The following is an 18,709-nucleotide window of genomic DNA, read 5'->3' on the forward strand; positions in this document are numbered from 1 at the left end:
CAGTAAAATATGCAGGTATACTCTCCTTCACAAAGTTAATTGATTCCATGAAAATAGATGTTAGGAGAAATAGCATTAAATTGGTTGTGTGCCCTTGGGCAAAGCACAAAGAGAGGTGAACTCTCTTGAGAAATTTCCTCAGCTGTAAAATTAAACCTCTAATACATGCTAGCTGTGTAATCATGGGCAAATCATATAACCTCTAGTGTCCCAATCAACTTTCTTTTTCTTTAAAAAAAAAATTCAAATTTTATTGAGAGTTCACCAGCCCCAAATTGGCTTGGAAACATTAAGCAGCCTTCTCTTTAGCAACACAGTCCTTGAGTAGTCCCACGCTTTCCTGTCAACCACGGAAAAAAAGTGGCTATGGACAAATTTGGAAATGGTGTTTATAAACTTCAAGTCAGATCTCTAGGGTGTGATGTGTCATCTGTACCAATCAGAACTTTCATTAGGTGAGAACAAACTTCTTGGTCCCAAGCCTTTTAGCATGATAAAGTCTCTTTGTTATAATGGACAATCTTCCCAGACAGAACAGAATTTGTGGATGCATTATCTTTTATCAGTTCACTGTTCCTGATCTTGGCCTTGGCCAATCTTGTAGATCTTGTTTATGTCAGTGTGGTGAAGATACCCCTTCTGACCAGTCCAGATCACAGAGAATGCCACATGGCCAGGTACCAAGCTCTACAGACAAGCCACTTGGTGGGTTTAATGGAGCAGCTACTTGGTGTTCTAGAGGCTAACGATGACCCGGTAACCCTTGTCCTTGATCATCCCAATGACATCAATCGCCTTGTCCTACCCAAACATAGCAGACCCTGTCACTTGGTGCTCCAGCTTTTCCCAGGCCTGGGCCAGGTTCTCAACCACACTGCCACCATTTACCTGGATTTTTATCATGTGAGACTTCTGCCTTAGGGGGAGGAGGCACCTCTGGATATAAGCAATGACCCAGAAACCTTAAGTCTTTAGTTTATCACCATCCTACCATTTCTCATTGTACTCAGTGAAGGATTTCTTAGATTTCTGCTGATTGTTGTACAACCACCTCTTCCACTAATCACTGATGGGAAGTATGGTTTTGAATATACAGAGACTACAGGTTCAGATATTGCCCATGATGGCTATAGTGGTTATGGTGAAGTGAAGCATTCCCACAATAGTGTCTGTCTTGCTCACTTGTTTCCTATTCACCTTGGAGCCAGGCCTGTCCACTTCCTGAACAGTGTGGTTCATAACTGTCTTGCGCCCTAGGAAGTATGTGAGCTAGATGGACTTGGTGGAGTCATCTTTGGGGAAGCTCTTCATTATTCCCTGGTGTCTTCTGCTTTGTTTCCAAGACAAGAAGCTTAGAGATCCATGCCTGGGAGAGGAGAGCTTCCAGTAGGACACCAAAGTGAGCTGGAGAACCCCAGCCTTCCCACTGCCCCTTAGTCTTAGTGCCTTCTCTCTGAAACTACCCCCCATTTATATATCTTGTTTGTGAATTATTGTTTGGGTGTTGTCTCCCCCACTAGACTGTGAGTTCCTTGAGAGCAGGAACTGGTGTTTGTGTTGTTGGGGGTTTTTTGGCCTTTGTTATCTCAAGTGTTTAGCAAGGTGCCTGGCACATAGTAGGAACTTAATGTTAGTGGATTTGACTGGACATGTGCAAAAGATCCCTTCCTCTGTGCATGTAGAAGCCTCCTACCCAAAGCAAGTCACATAGGTTTGAATGGCCAAGAAGGAAAGAAACCCTCACTGACAGGGTTCTGAATTCTAGCCAAAAGGACTGATAAAAAAATATAATTTGGGATCATAAATGATAGGAATATTACAGCTCTAGAGCTTCTGTTGTCCTTGCTCAGTTTGAGCTAGGTTTGAACCTCTATCTGTGTTGCAACAATTCTGCTAGCAGCTGCTGTGGGGGTGAAAAACCAACATGAGCCCAACAACAAGAACACTGCAAGCCCAGGTCCTTTCGATCTGCTTTACTAAAGAAAGCAACGTTAAGGGGTTAACAATCTTACTTTAATCCAACGTACAAATATCATTCACTCAGCTCAGGGGGAAAAGCCAGCACCCTGAGCTTCAGAGCAAATATAAACAAATTACAAACATCAACAGACAGACCTTGTCTGATTCAAATCTCAATGCATAGTTACCAGAGTTTAACAAAGTCCCAACATCTGGGTTTACAAGCTGGAGGGCTCTTAACTACAGCTGCCCAGAGTCTCCACATTAGCACACTGGCAAGAGTGAGAGCCCTAAGCAAATAGCTCTGTTCTCCCTTTTTAGGCACTCCTTAGCTGTCATCAAATGTCATCTGAGGGAACACAACTTAAGCTCTTACTATTGGCTCTGGTCTTAGCAACTCCCCTTAGGACCCTGAGGGCTTCACATCCACATAGGCTTAGCACCTAATAGATAGGGGTTTGGGCCTGGGGCTTAGCACCTAATAAGACTCAATCAAAGATACCCAACTTAATTGATATTACAATCTGTTACACAATTCTTTAGATACCCAGTTTAGTCAACAAAAGAAAATGAAAAAGAAATAGACTAAGTGTTCCTGTAGGGACCCTCCGCCTGGTCTTATACTTATAGATTCTTCCCAAGGTTGTGAGAAGGGAATAAGGGGATTGATGCTAGTCCCTAAGGCCCAACTCTAGGTTCTAGACTGGAACAGTGAAATTAAGAGAAAAACAAGAGCAAGTTTTGGGGGGCAGATCAGTCTTCTGACCTTACCATCTGTGGGGTCTAAAATTGTCCAATCTGCAAGAAAACCACTGAGGCAGAGCTCCAAGGGTCTATGGCCCTATCTAATGTAGTAGACTTCAGATCATCCTCACAATCTGAGATACCACCTTACATGAGGGCCTTAGTTTTATAGTGCATGATACCCAGAGACAAAGAAGGGGCAAAGTGAAATACAGAGTTTCATTGGGTGATAGATCTTGCTTTTGACCCTCCAGGAGGGCCAGAAATGATGCATCAGCATGGGTGGTCACAGGATGGGCAAGCCAAGGGTCATCTCTCCTGACTAAGTGGTCATAAGATGGGCCCTTTCTCATGTTAGGCAAGAGAGGGTGGTCTGGAGGTACAAAAATAAGTTGGGGAACTTTCCACATAACATTAGGACATCCCACCCACGTTGAGTTTATTCATCAGCATTCTTGTGGTTACGCAAGTGAACTAGTAGTTTATGAATTACTAGTAGTTTAAACTTTGGGACCTAATATAAGAAAGAATCTAACCTTTCCAATTATTCCTTTATCTAAGATATATAAAACATGTATTAATATATGTGGTTCCTATACTTGTGTTAACTGATTGTACTGACTAAATTTATTACTCCATGAATATATCACTAATAATTGCTAACAATAATTACCCTAATGGAATCACAGTGAACTAATTAATACCAATTGGAGCAAAATAGAGGTCTTATTAAAATCATCTTTGTCCCATCTGCTGAGGTTTGTGGAAGCTGCCCAGCTTGCTACCTGCTCCAGACTTACCTCTCCACATTCTGGTCCCTGATCGGCTGTTTTGGATTCCTGTCTGAGCTCAGCTGTCCCATCGCTTCACAGTGGCAGCAATCAGAGGCCCACATGACCTTCCTGTAGGTTCTCAGTCTTAAAGCAAAGCAGCAAAAGTAGGCAGCATCTCTCTGTCTTCCTTCTACTGAATGCAGTGGCAGACAGTCAAAGAAAAGAAAACGGAAACATAATCCCACCACTTCCTTTTTTTCTCACCAGTCTTCTTCTCCTTTTTGGGAACTTCTGGTGAGGGAGGAGGAAAATCTTCAGGACCCAAATTGTCACTTGTTCTCTCATCATCTTTACCTAGGGACTCCAGATGGGGAACATTGTCATCATCATCATCGTCATTCAGAATATAGTGGATTGGATATACACACATAATAGCATTGGGTACACACACACACACACACACACATGCACACACGCACACAGAGTCCTGAGTGGCATGTTTTCCCTGGTTATCAGTGATATCAATTAATCAACTAGACTTAATTAGCTTTTAAAATGGGATATTTATTATGGTGGTATAGTTGGTACAAAATATCCCCCTCCAAAATGTTTATAGCATGCTCTCCCATTAGGATATACAGGGTCCAGGGGAAAGTGGAGTAGAGCATGGAGCATGTATGGCAAACATTATAACTCACAGCTCCTAGTAGTCCTTTTGTAGGAGTCCTCAAGATGTTTTCCTCAGGTATAGTAGTAGATTTCTGCTAGATTCCTCGTAGAGTCTTGAAATTGCCTTTCCTCAGTATGTCTTGTATGTTCTCATTTCTCAATATAGACACTGCATGAGCTGTTCCAGAGATGCTGCAAGGACTAGGAAGCCAATGAAAAAAGTCCAGATTGTCCAGCCCTCTGAAATTCATGAGGTATTCTCTAGGCAAGGGGCAGGGAAGAGTCAGAGGCCAAGACCGGGGCTCTTCTCATCTCCTTTCCTCACCCTCCACCTCAAGCAATTCCTTCTCAGGGACTTAGCTAGAGGCTTCCACCACAAAATTGCTAGATGCTCAGATTCCTACCTTCCAAAGTGGTCTGCTATTTTATACAAAAATCCACAAGATGTGACCAGATTACCTCAGCCAATCTGAATACAATTCCTGTGCAACATCATTCCAATTCATCTAATGACTTTCAAGGACATCTAAACTGGTCAAGGATTTGCCTAAAGTCTGTGATTGATTAGTTGATATCTATACCTTGTTCATTCCTCTGAATGAATTAATGATTGGTTTGTCCTCACCTGACAAGGGTATCAGGTCATAGTATCCTATCCCTGGAATGAACGTGGTAATTGATTGACTCAATTGACTCCCACTCTTTTACACACACACACACACACACACACTCCTACATATATTAAATAGTCAAATAGATTAATAATCAAGAAAACAGAATTAAGCACCTTATATTTGATATGGGAATGTTTTGTAAAGCCAGGCAGGAGCAGAGAGAGAAATGAATACAGTCAAGGCCAGAAAAATGAGAAAAATAGAAAGAAACAAGAATTTTTAAAAATCTCTATCTGTGCCATGAGAAAGGAGAATGTGCCATGAGAAATCAGAATGGCCAATTTATGATATAATGACTTACAGTCTTTCCAAAAGTACATGTGTAGCTTGTAGCTCTTGACCTCTGTTCTCTTTGGTTCAGTACACTGGAGTGAAGGACTGGAGCTAATGTAAGAAACTATGTATCTCAAGATGGAATGAATTGATCGCAACCCTTTTTTATCCATGGGGAAGCAGTGGTTAAATAAGTGGAGATGAAGCAATTATAAGTTTCTGTTCAAACTTTGGTGTTTTAAAGTAGGAAGAACCATAATTAATATGGGGGTAATCAAAGATTTGCCTCTGGGAACCAACAACGGGGATAGGGCACAATTCCTTTCCACAGTGACCACCCTCCTTACACTTCCCCTTGCAATCCTCTGCTGTCACCATCTCCAAGCCACCACTCTCAGGGTCTCATCATGGTGCCCTTTTCCTAAGGCATTCCTTGAGGGAACAAGAGCGGGATTTTACCTGTGATCAGTTATCTGTGAGGACAGCACACCCTGATCCCCAAACAGTTTTTGCCCCAGATAAGAAATTCCTAGTTATGACCGAAAGAAAATGGACTAGAAGCATTAAGAACAGGATCCAAGAGAAAGGAATCATCACCCAGACCAAGACTATGTCAGTATCAGTAAACTTCCTAGAGTTATTTATAGAATCAGAATCTCTTACTTCAAAGAGAATTTATACATCATTAATTCTAACCCTAGGAAGTTATAGTTACTAATACCAATACTTTAGCTATTACTCATCAAAGGGCCTTTCATCAGTAAGAAGAGTGTGAAGCTATTAGCAGACTAGGACCCTCGAAGACCTACCCTACCCTATTCATAGTACTCTGTTACTGGGATTACCCTAACAATACAAGGTGTCCCTAAAGTCTGGACACATCGGAAAATTGTGGTCATTGCATCGAGTTCATGTGCATCTTGCAAAGTGCATCAACCTTTGCATCACAAATGGTGGAAATCATATTGAAGGTGTTATTTGTTAGTATTCCAATTAAATAAAATATGGTTGAAAATTTCATTCATTTCATTTCTTGAAAATATGCATTTTTGCCTATGTGTCCAGACTTTAGGAACACCCTGTATAAAGGAGTGGAAATGGCTGGGGATCTCTAGCTGCCCATTCTCTCAATCTCTCTCTCTCTCTCTCTCTCTCTCTCTCTCTCTCTCTCTCTCACACACACACACACACACACACACACACACACACACACAAAATTGGTATTAAGTGACTTGCCCAGGTCACACAGCTAGTAAGTGTCTGATACCAGCTTTGAACTCAGGTCCTCCTGACTCCAGGGCTGATGTTCTACCCACTGCACCACTTAGTTGCCCCCAACTGCCCATTCTCCAACCTTTACCCCTAAATCACCATGAATATAGTGGGAAATAATCATAGAATATCCATTCTTCACTATTTCATGCATAACTCTGATCATGTCACTCCATTGCTCAGATAACTTCAGTAACTCCCCATTGCTTATCAAATAAAGTCCAAACTGCATAATCTGATATTCAAGGCTCTCCACATTATGATTTTATTCCACTTTTCCATCCTTATCTGACACTACTTTTACCTTATGTGCTCCAAACAAGTTGGACTACTTGCTGTCCCAAAACTAAAACTGCTAAAATTAAAAGAAAAGTAAGAAATTGAGGGGAAAAAATGTGTAACAAATTTCTCTGATAAAATTATCATTTCTCAAATATATAGGGAGCTAAGGCAAATTTGTGAGAATAATATCCATTCCCCAATTGATAAATGTTCAAGGAATATAAATAAGCAGTCTTCAGAAGAAGAAATCAAAGCTAGAAATAATGAAAAAATGCTCTAAATCACAAATAATTAGAGAAATGTAAATAAAAACAACTCTGAGGGACCACCTCATGCCCATCAGATTGGTTAAGATGACAGAAAAGGAAAATGACAAACACTGAAGAGAATGTATAAAAATAGGTGTTCCTCTGTTGATGGAGCTGTGAACTACTCTAACCACTTTGGAAATCAATTTGGAACTATGCCTCAAAAGCTATGAGCCTGTGCATACAGGTTCAAACTCAGAAATACTATCACTAGGTCTATGCCCCAAAGAGATCAAAGGGAAAGGAAAAAGATCCATATGTACAAAAAGTATTCATTATAGCTCTTTTTGTCATGGCAAAGAATTAGAAATTGAGGGGATGCCCATCAACTGGGGAATGTCTGAAAAATTATAGTACGTGAATATGACGGAATGCTATTGTGCTATATAAGATGAAGGGAATGGTTTCAGGAAAACCTGGAAAGATATTTGAATTGATGCAAAGTGAAGTGATCAGAACCAGGAGAACAATTTGTATTGTAACAACAATTCTGTAAAGATAATCAACAGTGAAAGACTTAGTAACTGATCAACACAATGGCCCACCATAGTCCCAAAGGACTCAAGGTGGAAAATGATATAATGCAGATTGAAGCAAATATTTTTTTTCTTTTTCTTCCTTTTTATTTTTTTTTCATAACATGACTAAAGCATATTTGTAATGGATATTGCTTTCTCAATGGAAAGAGGGAAGAAGAAAATTTGGAACTGAAAATAAAATTAAATTTTAAAACGAGTAGGAGGAGGTGTTTTCTCATCTCTTATTTGGGACCAAGCTTGTCTAGAATATATTATTAGAGAGACATTTTAAAATTATTTAGGAAGGAAACAGATGGTCACTAAGAGACAGCATGGGCTTATCAAGGACAGATCATGCCAAACTAATGTTTCTTGTTTAACTCAATCATTTGACTGGTAGATCTAATGCTTTGTACACACCCATGCCCTTTTCTTATCATTCATTTCCTTTATAGCAACCTTATGTCACCCCTTTGACCTTGGGTCCCCTGCATTTGGGTTCTTTGAAGACTGTAGTGAGGTCATAAACCTAGTATAACTGGAAGGAAGTAAGAAACATTTCTCTCACTATCCCTGTGGATAAGAGGAATGATAAACGTTATGTGATAGTGCAGATAGGCAGATTCTGGAACTGGGTTGACTTACCCAATTCAAACAATAATGATTAATGTTAACTTGGAAGGAATTGTCTAGTGGAATACTGTCCCAGAGAATTGTCCTTAAGTATGTAGGTATGGGGTAGGTAGGTGGCACAGTAGATAGAGTACTAGCCCTGGAATCAAGAGGATCTGAGTCTAAATTTGGCCTCAGACACTTACTAGTTGTGTGCCCTGGGGGAGTCACTTAACTCCGATTGCCTCAAAAAAAAGTATGTAGGCATAACCCATTCAATATTTGGTATACCCTGTTCAATATTTTAGTTGGTTTATCAAATTTTCAAATGCACAAATTTAGGAGAAATCTCTAACACGTTAGATGACAAAATCAGTATCCAAAAAGATCTTGACATGTTGAACATTGGGTTAAATCTAGTGGGAGAAAATGTGATAGGAACAAATATAAAGTCCTATACTTTGATTCTTTTTTTAAAATCAGCTTTACAAATAAAGTATAGGAGAAACGTGACTGGATGTTTATGTGAAAAAGAGCTGGGAGTTTTAAGTGGGCTATAGGCTCTATATGAGTCTTCAGAATGACATGACAGCAAGAAAATGAAGGTGGTCTTCCCTTAGATGGACTCATGCTAATGTAAATGTGGGTATATCTTGCCAAGGTAGAAATCACAACTCATCTATGGAAAGAGGAATATCAATGAGTCCTCTTTGATGTAGGCTAGAGTCATCCTTTCCTTTAAAAAGGAAACAATCCTTAAAGACTTAATTGCTTTAGGAGACTAAAGGCTCAAGCCATTGACCATCTGGTATCAAAAAAAAAACAGAGCATGAGGATCTCCAGCTGCTCCCTTAGACTTCTTGCCAGCAGACCATCATGGGTGACACAGAGGGAGGGAAGCCTCAAGCAACTTAATCAAGGACATATTCTCAATGACTATCTTTTCCCTTCTTTGAATATCCTTCCCCTGCTATGGTAAAGCAAGTCTCCCTTTTGTCAACTTGTGAATGTTTCATAAGAGTCTCATTTTGTCCTAATCTCAACCCTGAAGGACTAAAATGGTCTGGTAAGACCTGGACTACTATATTATCCATGACTTCTTCTTCTGTATGATTCTTATCCACGCCGTTCCAAAAATCCTCTAGAAAAGATCAACCCTATATGATGGAAAGCTTCCTCTAGGTTATTTAACATTGTGTGAGTACCACTGCAGCATTCCAGTTGTCCATGTTATCCGTTGTTCTCACTACAGGACCAACCCACAATCTTTTTCTTACTCTACATTTCCTTTGTGCCCACTGAATGTATATGTTTTGTCCTATGGGTCACCTGCAATTTTGGTTGTCCAAAGACTATAATGATGTTATATGGTGGCTTTTCATAGAACACCACCATATAACTTTAGACTGCATCAAGGGAGGCACAGTATCTAGGACAAAAGAAGTGATTGTTTCATGTACTTTCCCCTACTGATGTCTGAAGTACTGTATTCAGCTCTGTATCCTTCATTTTTAAAAAGACACTGAAAAACTGGAGTATGACCAGAATGGAAATCATGCCACATAAGTGTAATGAATGCTTTGGAGCTACTCTCCCAAACTCCTATTTGTACTAGCAGGTTAGGTGCCCAGATCAGGACTATTGCATATACACATACTCAGGGTTACAGAGTTAGCCCTGAGGGGCTGGGAGTGGTTTTCCTAATGCTCAAAAGCCACCCCCCACAAATGTGCTTCCCTACATGATTATCAATCAGTCAGCCACATTTAATTATCTTTTGGAAAGAGTTATTTACTAAAGTGTTATGGTCAGAATGGTTTGCACAAAACATCTCCACAGAAGTTTATGACACACTCTCCCACCAGCATCTACAGAGTCCAAGAGAGAGAGTACTCACAGCCCCTGTTTGCAGGAAGTCCTTTCCTTCCTTTTGTGGGGTTCTTATGAAATTCTCCTAAGGTATAGTATAGCTTTCTGCTGGGCTCCTTGGAGAGCCTTGAATCTGCCTTTCCTCATCACAGCCAGTTTATCTTTGGCTCCCAGCGCAGACATGGGCATCAACTATAGTTGTCCTGGGATTGCTGTTGGATGCATTGGATGGTAAAAATGCTTCTGTCCTCTAAAGTTCATTGGGCCCTCCTCCAGGTAAAGTGGGGAGGGCCAGAAACCAAGGCAGCATGGGTGCTCTCCTCCCACCCATGCAAGCACAAGTGATTCTTTCTCAAGAGTGGGACTGGAGACTTCTCTCCACTGCCAGATGCTCAGATCTCTGAGGTTTCAAACTGGCCTGATAGCCGATCCACAGGAAGTGACCACTCCTAACAGAATTCCCATAGCACCTAGTTAAAATTCCTTTTGATTGACTGACTATGCCCAGACAGATTTAACGAGATGTATTCTTACTTGACAATGACCCTCAGAATTAAATAGGCAGAGTCCTTACGGTTACCCTCTCTTTACAACAGCATTAATTGAAGGAATTGAAGCTGCTTGGGAGAGAACATTTAGTGACTGGAATTGTCATAGTGTTTGAAGGACAGTCAAATGGAAGAGGGATTGGATTTAGTCTTCTTGGTCCCAGTAAGCAGAACTAGGAACAAAGGGAAAAAGACGGAGAGATGCAGATCTCAGTTTTATATAAGGAAAAAATTCCTCTCAGAGCTGCCCAACCTTGGGAGTCCCTTATCATTGGGGGTCTTCAGGTAGAGGTTGGATGACGACCACTTGTGGACATGCCACAGGGAAGATTCCCATTCAGGTTAGATTGAACTAACCTAACTCTGAGGCCCCTTCAGCTCTGAGATTTTATCAAGTGCCCCTCTCATTGTAAGCTCTTTGGGGGCAGGGATTACATCTGATTTCATTTCATGTCTCTCACAGGGCCTACCCCAGTGATTTTTCACACGTCAGGCATGTAAGAAATGTTAGTGGGATAAAATGAACACGAATTGGTGTAAAAACAATGTTCATTATCTCTCAGCCAAAGGGTAAGTCCCAAAGGTGCTTACAAGGGAGCTTCTGTGCCCCAGAAGAAACAATGTAGGTTGGATTCAGGCTACTGTGGTTCTAGATACAGCCAGGATCACCCATGAGATTGCCAGTATAATGCACAGCTAAGTGACCACAAGGGGCTCTGATACTGGAAAGTCCAATAAAGGAACAAAAAAGATAATTGTATTAGCGTCTCGGATTTCCTCTGAAGAATTCAAGACTCACAGGAGGACAATATAGAATAATGTAAATGAAAAATCAGTAAATGGCAACTGAACTTCAATTAGTTGCAATGAACAACCTTGGTTCCAAAGAATGGAAGTGACTGATATGCTCCCGGGTACAGAGGTGAGTTATAATGGGTACAAAATACGGCATAAATTGCAACACTAGATTGCTTTTTCTGATTGGTTATGTTTAACTGCTTTAATTTGTGCCAAGGGAAGGGGTTTTTTTGGTTTTTTGAGGGAAGATGGAGAAGTGTTGATGAGAATGTAATTTTTTAAAAGAATTAAAATAGGGGGGAAAAGTTCAAAGCTAAAAGATGAGAACATGGGGCAGTCTGACTGTCAGATCCCTTTAAAGTGCCCCATAACTCAGGAGGCTGCTTCCATTTTTTTATTATTTCTCCATCTGTAAATTGGAGGCAGCCAAACTTTTGTGGAACACCACAGGCTTTGGGATCCTTGAGTCCACGAGTCTGTGGATCAGTTCCAAGGTTTTTTAAGACCTTTGAGAGTAGGAAATGCTTTTCATTTTTACCTTTCTATCCCAACCTAATGGTTAGAGGCTGGCCCTCAGGGTCAGAAGACCTGAGTTCAGATCCAGCCTTTGGCCTTCCTGTACTAAAAGTATAAAGCTGAGTAGCCCCTTATATCAGAGGAAACCAAGGTTTGGGTCTCTCATGGGGAAATTCTCAATTTGCCTTTTTAGAAACAGTTGGCAGTGGAGTAGATTGAGAACTGGACTTGGAGTCAGGAAGATGTGAGTTCCAATCCTGTCTCAGACACTTATTAGCCATGTGGCCTCAGGCAAATCACTTGGAGATTGGACTCAAGGGTCCCTAAGGCCCTTCCAGCTCCATATCTAAGATCCTATGATCTTATAATCTGTGACCCTGGAAAAGTTATTTAATCTATTAGTGCCCCAGTGAACTCTCCAAGGGCAGCTAGGTGGCACAATGGATAGAGTGCTGTGCTTGGAGTCAGCAAGACTTATCTTCCTGAGTTCAAATCTGCTCTCAGGTACTTACTAGCTGAGTGACCCTGGGCAAGTCACTTAACTCTGCTTGCCTCAGTTTCCTCATCTGTAAAATGAGCTGGAGAAGGAAATGGTAAGCCACTCCAGTATCTTTTCCAAGAAAACCCCAAATGGGAGCACGAAGGGTTGGACACAACTGAAAACAACACAACAACAGAACCCTCTAAATCTGTAAGTAGCAGATTTAATGATTTGCCCTGGCAGAGAATATTCTTCACCAAGAATTTTCTACACTAATGAAATCATAAGCCCAGTTTTAAAAAATCCTGCCAAGCACATAATGGGTGTTTAATAAATGTTATAATGAAATTAAATGAATTAAACCATGTTTCAGTTCTGGGGAGGAACTGAAGGTGTTCCATCCCTGCTTGAAGCCCTAGAGAGTTGACTCTTCAGAAAGGGTCTGGCCTCTTCTCTCTCTTGCAACCTGGGCCTGGCACATACCTGCCAGAAACAAGGAACCAGTTTTTCTTAAGGAAAGGATTCACTAAAGGACTTTGTCTCAATAGGAAGTATTTGTTTATTTTTGGTGTGTTTTTTTATAAGTAGGACTGGCAAGAATTGGGGGTGAGCTGTGCCCCCTACTGAGGCTGGGAAGGAGTCTCCAGAATCTCCTAATAAATCTCTCCACCCTGCAATCAAGTAATTAGTATTTGCCAGTGACAACGGGCTAAACTATAACGTGGCAAACATGCCCTGGACTTGTTTTCATGTTTTCCTAGTACTCCCTAAGGTTTTCCTGAACCTTCCATTGGCTTCTCCCGTGTAATCACCCTGCCCCAGGACCGCATGAGTTTTTAGTCCTGCTATCTCTCCCTAGGTCCCCTCATCTCTACCCTGAGCACCGTCCCTTACTAGTCTCATCCCACTTCTCAGGAAAAGCAGTTTTTCTGGTGGCAGCATAGAATTGTAAGAGTGCCGATAAACTTACAAGGCAAGATAATTCATATGACTTTCCTTTCTGGTTTAGCAGAAAAAAGCATTGGATGGAATGTAAGAGTACAAAAATTTGTTCTTCTACTTACTGTCTTTCAGACCATGAGTAACTTAAGCCTCCTTAGCTTTAGTTTTCCCATCTGTAGAGTGAAGGTAAGACTGCTTGCCCTGCCTGCTTCAAAGGACTTTTATGCAAGTAAAATAAAATAGTGTGCTTGCACTATCCAGTACTATAAACATGTAAGGTATTGGGTTATCAGTGCTCGGGCATGTGAAAGGGGGCTTAGAAATCATGTAATCCCAACCCCTCACTTACAGATGATGAGACACAGGTTCAGGTCTTGTGATCTCAAATCTAGATACACTACCTCTTTCTATTTCTGTCCCATTCCTTCCCATCTCAACCCTAAACATCCCTAGCCTCTTCAGCTTATTGAAGTATTTATAGCAGCTCTTTTTTGTGGGGGCAAAAAACCCCTGAAAACAGAGGATGCAAAATAATGAAAAACTGGGGGGGGGAGCTAGGGGGCGCAGTGAGGAGAGCACCTGCCCTGGAGTCAGGAGGACTTGAGTTCAAATCCAGCCTCAGACACTTGACACACTTACTAGCTGTGTGACCTTGGGCCCCAATTGCCCTGCCTTCCCCCCTCCAAAAAAGGGGAAAAAAACAATGAAAAACTAACGTGATGTAAGAAATGAGAGAAAAGTTGGTTTCTAAGAGACATGGAAAGACTTGTATGAACTGATGCAGAGGGAAGTGAGCAGAACCCAAAGAATAATACATACTATAGCATTGTTATTATAAAAACAAACAATTTTGAAAGACTTGAGTACTGATCAACTAACTGATCAATAATTTTCAAGAGGACCAGTAAGGAAGAATGTTTACAATCTGACTGGAAGATGATGGACTAACATGTAAAAGAATAAATGCATTTTTGGATGTGACCAATGTGGAAATGTTTTGCTTGGTTATGGGATATAAAGGTTCTTTCTTTATTTTCAGCAGGGGTGGGGGGTGGGAGTGGGGTGACAGGGTAGAAGGGAGGAGAAAAAAAAGAAGAATGCTTGATTTTTGCCTCCTCTTCCCCAAAGTATCCAATACAAAGTCAAAATGGACTCAAACAGATCATTCAGTCCCTTCTCTGCATTTCATGCAGATAGATACTGTTTTACTCCCAAACAATTAAAAATGAATATTAGTTTTAAAAGATCTTCCAGAGATGATGATAATGATAACTAAATTCCCCTGGGAACCTCTTTTAGCAAATCAATGTTGGGAAGTTCTTCCTTGTGTCTCACTCAGTTCCTATAGTTTTAGGCCCATTTCTCAAGAGAATAAGAAGAGATGTCACAGCCTTCAAAGTGGACTTCTTTGTAAGTGACGTCAGAAAGACTACAGCAGAAATCACAGTGCTGTGACTTAGGGTACCTAGACCTCTCCTTTATACCAACAACCCCAAATCCCTATTCCCCTCATTGAGACTTTCTATTCCAGGACTGCTGTGTTGCAGCCCAATTGTGATTTGAAATTACCTTTATTCTGTAAACATCCGTGTTTAAAATAGATGAGTCCCTGCTCACAGTTCATACAATGAACCCCAGACACAGGACAGAAACGTTCACAAGTCACAGAGACAGGCAGGGGCTCAGAAACCAGTGTCATTTCTGGAGTAAGGCAGGGGCAGGGATGGCAGAGATGGGCTAATAGGCAAGGGAGCCCTGCAATGGCCTATGCTTCATGCCATTCCCATGAGCCATTTCCTGGGCTTATGGAAGGGTTATGAGACACCAATGCTGTTAACCCCCCCTGCCCCAAACCAGGCTTCTCCTTTAAAACAAAACTCTATCTTCCACCAGCAGCCACCTCCCCTAACATGCCAATTGGTGATGAAGCCTTCTTTCCAGGACTCCTCCAGGGGTAGAATCTGGCCCCATCCTGCTGAGGAGGGAAATGTACATCTCTGCCTGATTTGCAGGGAAGTAGTGCCCATCACACTGTTATGGATGTGGGGAGCACTTAGTAAATGTGTGGATTAAATTTGAGGCCACCTTGATGCATACATTAGCATGAGCATCCTGTGCCCACCTTGCTTTGACCCAGTGGGGCATCCCAGTTTGAAGGCAAGATGTAGTCTGGTTTTTTCTCCACCAAGATGTTGTGATTCCTCCTGCTGGTGACGACTTTCCCCCTCATATGGAATCTGTTTTGTATTTCTATAATGCACTTATGTACCATTACATAGTATAGTCATCTCTGCTTGTGTCTTACCTTTCTACCAGACTATACACTGCATGAGGGCAGGATTCCAGTGTTTTATGTAAACTCTAACATAGCTTAGGCCCTCATCACTTCACAGCTGGACTATTGCAATAGGCTATTGGTTGGTCTGCCCACCACTTTAGTCCATCCTCTGTTCAGCTCCCAAAGTGATTTTCCAAAACGCAGGCCCAAACACGTCATCCTCATATTCAATAAACTCCAGTGACTCCCTGTCACCTCCAGGACAAAATACAAAATCCTGCTTGGCATTCAAAACCCTTTATAACCTAGCCCCACCTTTCCAGTCTTCTTATACCTCCCCACACCCACACAATACTCTTAGATCCAGTAACGCTGGCCTCCTTGCTTGCTATTGTATGAACAAGACCCTCCATCTCTCAGCTCTGAGCATTGTCCCTGGCTATTCCCCATGCCTGGAATGTTCTCCTTCCTCATTCCTGCCTCCTAGTTTCTGAGGTTTCCCTTCAAGTCCCAATTAAAACCCCACCTTCAAAGCTCTAATTCTAGGGCCTTCTCTCTGTTGATTATTTCCTATTTACCCTGTATGGAGCTTGTTGGTATGTATTTGCTTGTTGTCTCCCCAGTTACAGTGTGAGATCTTTGAACGCAGGGACTTTCTTTTGCCTTTCTTTGTATTCCCAGTGCTTGGCACTGTGCCTGGCACATAGTACTTAGTACATAGTACACAGGCACTTAAAAATGCTTATTGACTGTCAATTAAGCACCTAATAGAGGCTTAATAAATTTAACTGATTTAAGCAGAGTCCTATCTCCTTGTCTCCTCTCCCCTAACCTTAAATCTCTCATCAGTTAGAAGTGCCATATATTCCTGTTTTTTCTACCAGCCTCAACCTATTCCCACTCTTAACTTCCCTGGCCTTTCTATAACCTGAGTTATGGGGAAGAGACTGAATTGAATGATTTAGATAGCGTGTTGGAAGGTGTGTATGGTCACACACACCCTTTACTCCTTGCTATGGTACTCAATGAATTTTACTTCTAAGTTGCTGAATCCCTAATAGTTTTGTTAGGGGCCCCTATCTGAGGTATCAAGAGGCAGCAGGATAATTGACCTCTCCTCTAGGCTGCTCCTATATTGGGATGCCAGGGTGGGGTGACCCCAGAGGGGAGTTGACTATCCTGATCTCCCAAGGAGCAAGCATACTTTTAGTCTCTTTGGACTTGAGAGCAATTTGGGCCCAGCCTAGGATTATGATATGTGGAGCCTCAGGAATACAGGGGAAAGGAGGCATCTCCTTCAATTAGAGGCTCTGAATAAATATCAAGGCCTCCTTCTTTCCCACTGCCAGCCACAATACAATGAGTTTTCAGCTGGAAATATTCCATCATCATCAGCCCACTGAAGGAGCAAGATGAGCACACTTCATCCTTAAGGGTACCCAGAATGTCATTAAGAGCTTCTCACCTAGGGTCTGGCACTTCTCCCACTCCTCAGCCTCATTCCTGAAACAAAGGTAGGATATATAAGGTCTGTGACCTTCTCCTATTAATTCTTTGTCAAGCAAATTCATGGATTGGGTTAGAAGGGAGTTGAGGTCAAGAAAAGGGTGCTGAATAGGTACAGTTTCCCTCCCCAGTCCTAAGGGCTCATGGATGGGAAAATGCTTTTCTCAGTTAGACAGTGAAGGCAGAAAACTAATTCGACTTTTCCTTGAGGGTCCAGTTCAAGAGAGAATTGTTGCCATCACCTCACAGACTGCCCTGTTTTTCCATGAATTTTGTGCCAGGGCTCCCAACCAATCCCTTAAGAGTTTGTCCATATTGGTACCATGAGTCCCAAAGTCTTCCCCATAGTAGGCTCTCATCTCCCTGATCTACTTGCTCCAACTACAGGAGCCCAGAAAAATGTATGTGCTTATGAGTAGGGAGAGGATAGAAGTAAGGGAAATGAGACCAACTTGACCAAGAAGTGAGCTTCCCCCCAAACAAGGGAGTTTGTTCCCCCCCACCCTGATTCCTTTTCCTGAGCTACATTTTTCTTTTTCCCAGCCTCCTGTTGAGATATATATCTATTTTCTTCCTCCATGTTTAATTCTCTAGTAAGAGAGGGTCTTCACTAAAAGTTGGGAAGCAGCGGAAACCGCTCCCAAAATTCTAGAAGTAGTCAGGCAGGTCAGACGCCAGAGTAGGGGAGGGGCAAAGTGGGTAAGGAGGCTCTGCCAACATGCTATGGTACTGTCCAGTGGGGTACTCATTCCCTCTGCCCTGATCCCTCCTGGGGCAAATGGGATGCAAAAAAGATGGGGCACAGGAATGAATTCCATAGATAGTGGTACTCCCTGTGGCAGAGAATATGGAAATAAAAAAGACTAATGAACTTGGCTCCAACTCCATCACTTCAGGCAGAAGGGAACAGAGGGAAGAAAGGAACGGAGGATCTGACAGTGCTGATAGTAATAAAAGGCAGGAGAATCATGGGGTGTGTGTGTGTGTGCACGCGCGCGCGCTGTGAGACAGAGAGAGGCAAAAGAGTGGATGTAGCTGTGGTCTCAGGCACTCTAGGGAGGAGGGATCCAAAGAAGTAAGATGGGGGAGTAAAGAGATAGAGGTTGTAGATGCTCATCACTACACATCTTGGAAACAGGAAGCCTTGAGGCTCAGGGTAAACATTTGAGGACACCAGTGCCCGGAGGGGAACAGAAGGTCACTAACAGAGGACAGGGACCCTGCTCCAGGGGCTGGACAGGGATACCTACTGACATTCAATGAAGTTATCTGGGTGAGGGAAGAGCAGTAGGGGAGTAAGACTCAGAGCCCTTTACTGTCCCCTGGTCTGTGAAGGGGAAAATGTAGCACAGAGCAGGGGGATGCCCTGAATGGGTTCCTCAACACCAGCAGTTTTTTGAAGAGTTCCCTGTGCCCTCAGTTTTGCTGTCTTTCTCTTCCAACTCAGCCAGTGCCAACTCCTCCCTGGCATGTGCTCGGAGACCATCAAGCTCTTTCTTGTGTGCCTGCAGAACCAGCTCCGTCAGACGAGTAAAGGACTGAGGGAAAAAAAGACACAGGTTAGCCCTGATCTTCCCATGCTCTTCTAGACCCTTGCCTTTCTCATGGCCACCTGAGCTCTTGTTTCTCTGAATATTTTCCTTTGTCCTCTTTCCCTCGACTCCCCACCACGACTGGCTCTTTCCCC

The 18,709-nt window shown here is 42.2% G+C and overlaps 1 protein-coding gene across 1 annotated transcript in view; it reads right to left on the minus strand.

The window, feature by feature from the left end:
• Positions 1 to 12,499: 12,499 nt before the first annotated feature.
• The window catches only part of RAB15 (RAB15, member RAS oncogene family), a 61,847-nt gene continuing 55,637 nt past the window's right edge, over positions 12,500 to 18,709 (minus strand). Inside the window, exon 7 of the mRNA XM_036734341.1 lies at positions 12,500 to 18,560. Within this exon, the coding sequence (XP_036590236.1) occupies positions 18,402 to 18,560 (159 nt within the window). The 3' untranslated portion in view covers positions 12,500 to 18,401. The remainder of the gene's footprint in view (positions 18,561 to 18,709) is intronic.

The sequence above is a fragment of the Trichosurus vulpecula genome, chromosome 8, assembly GCF_011100635.1.
Source record: "Trichosurus vulpecula isolate mTriVul1 chromosome 8, mTriVul1.pri, whole genome shotgun sequence".
Lineage (NCBI taxonomy): Eukaryota > Metazoa > Chordata > Mammalia > Diprotodontia > Phalangeridae > Trichosurus > Trichosurus vulpecula.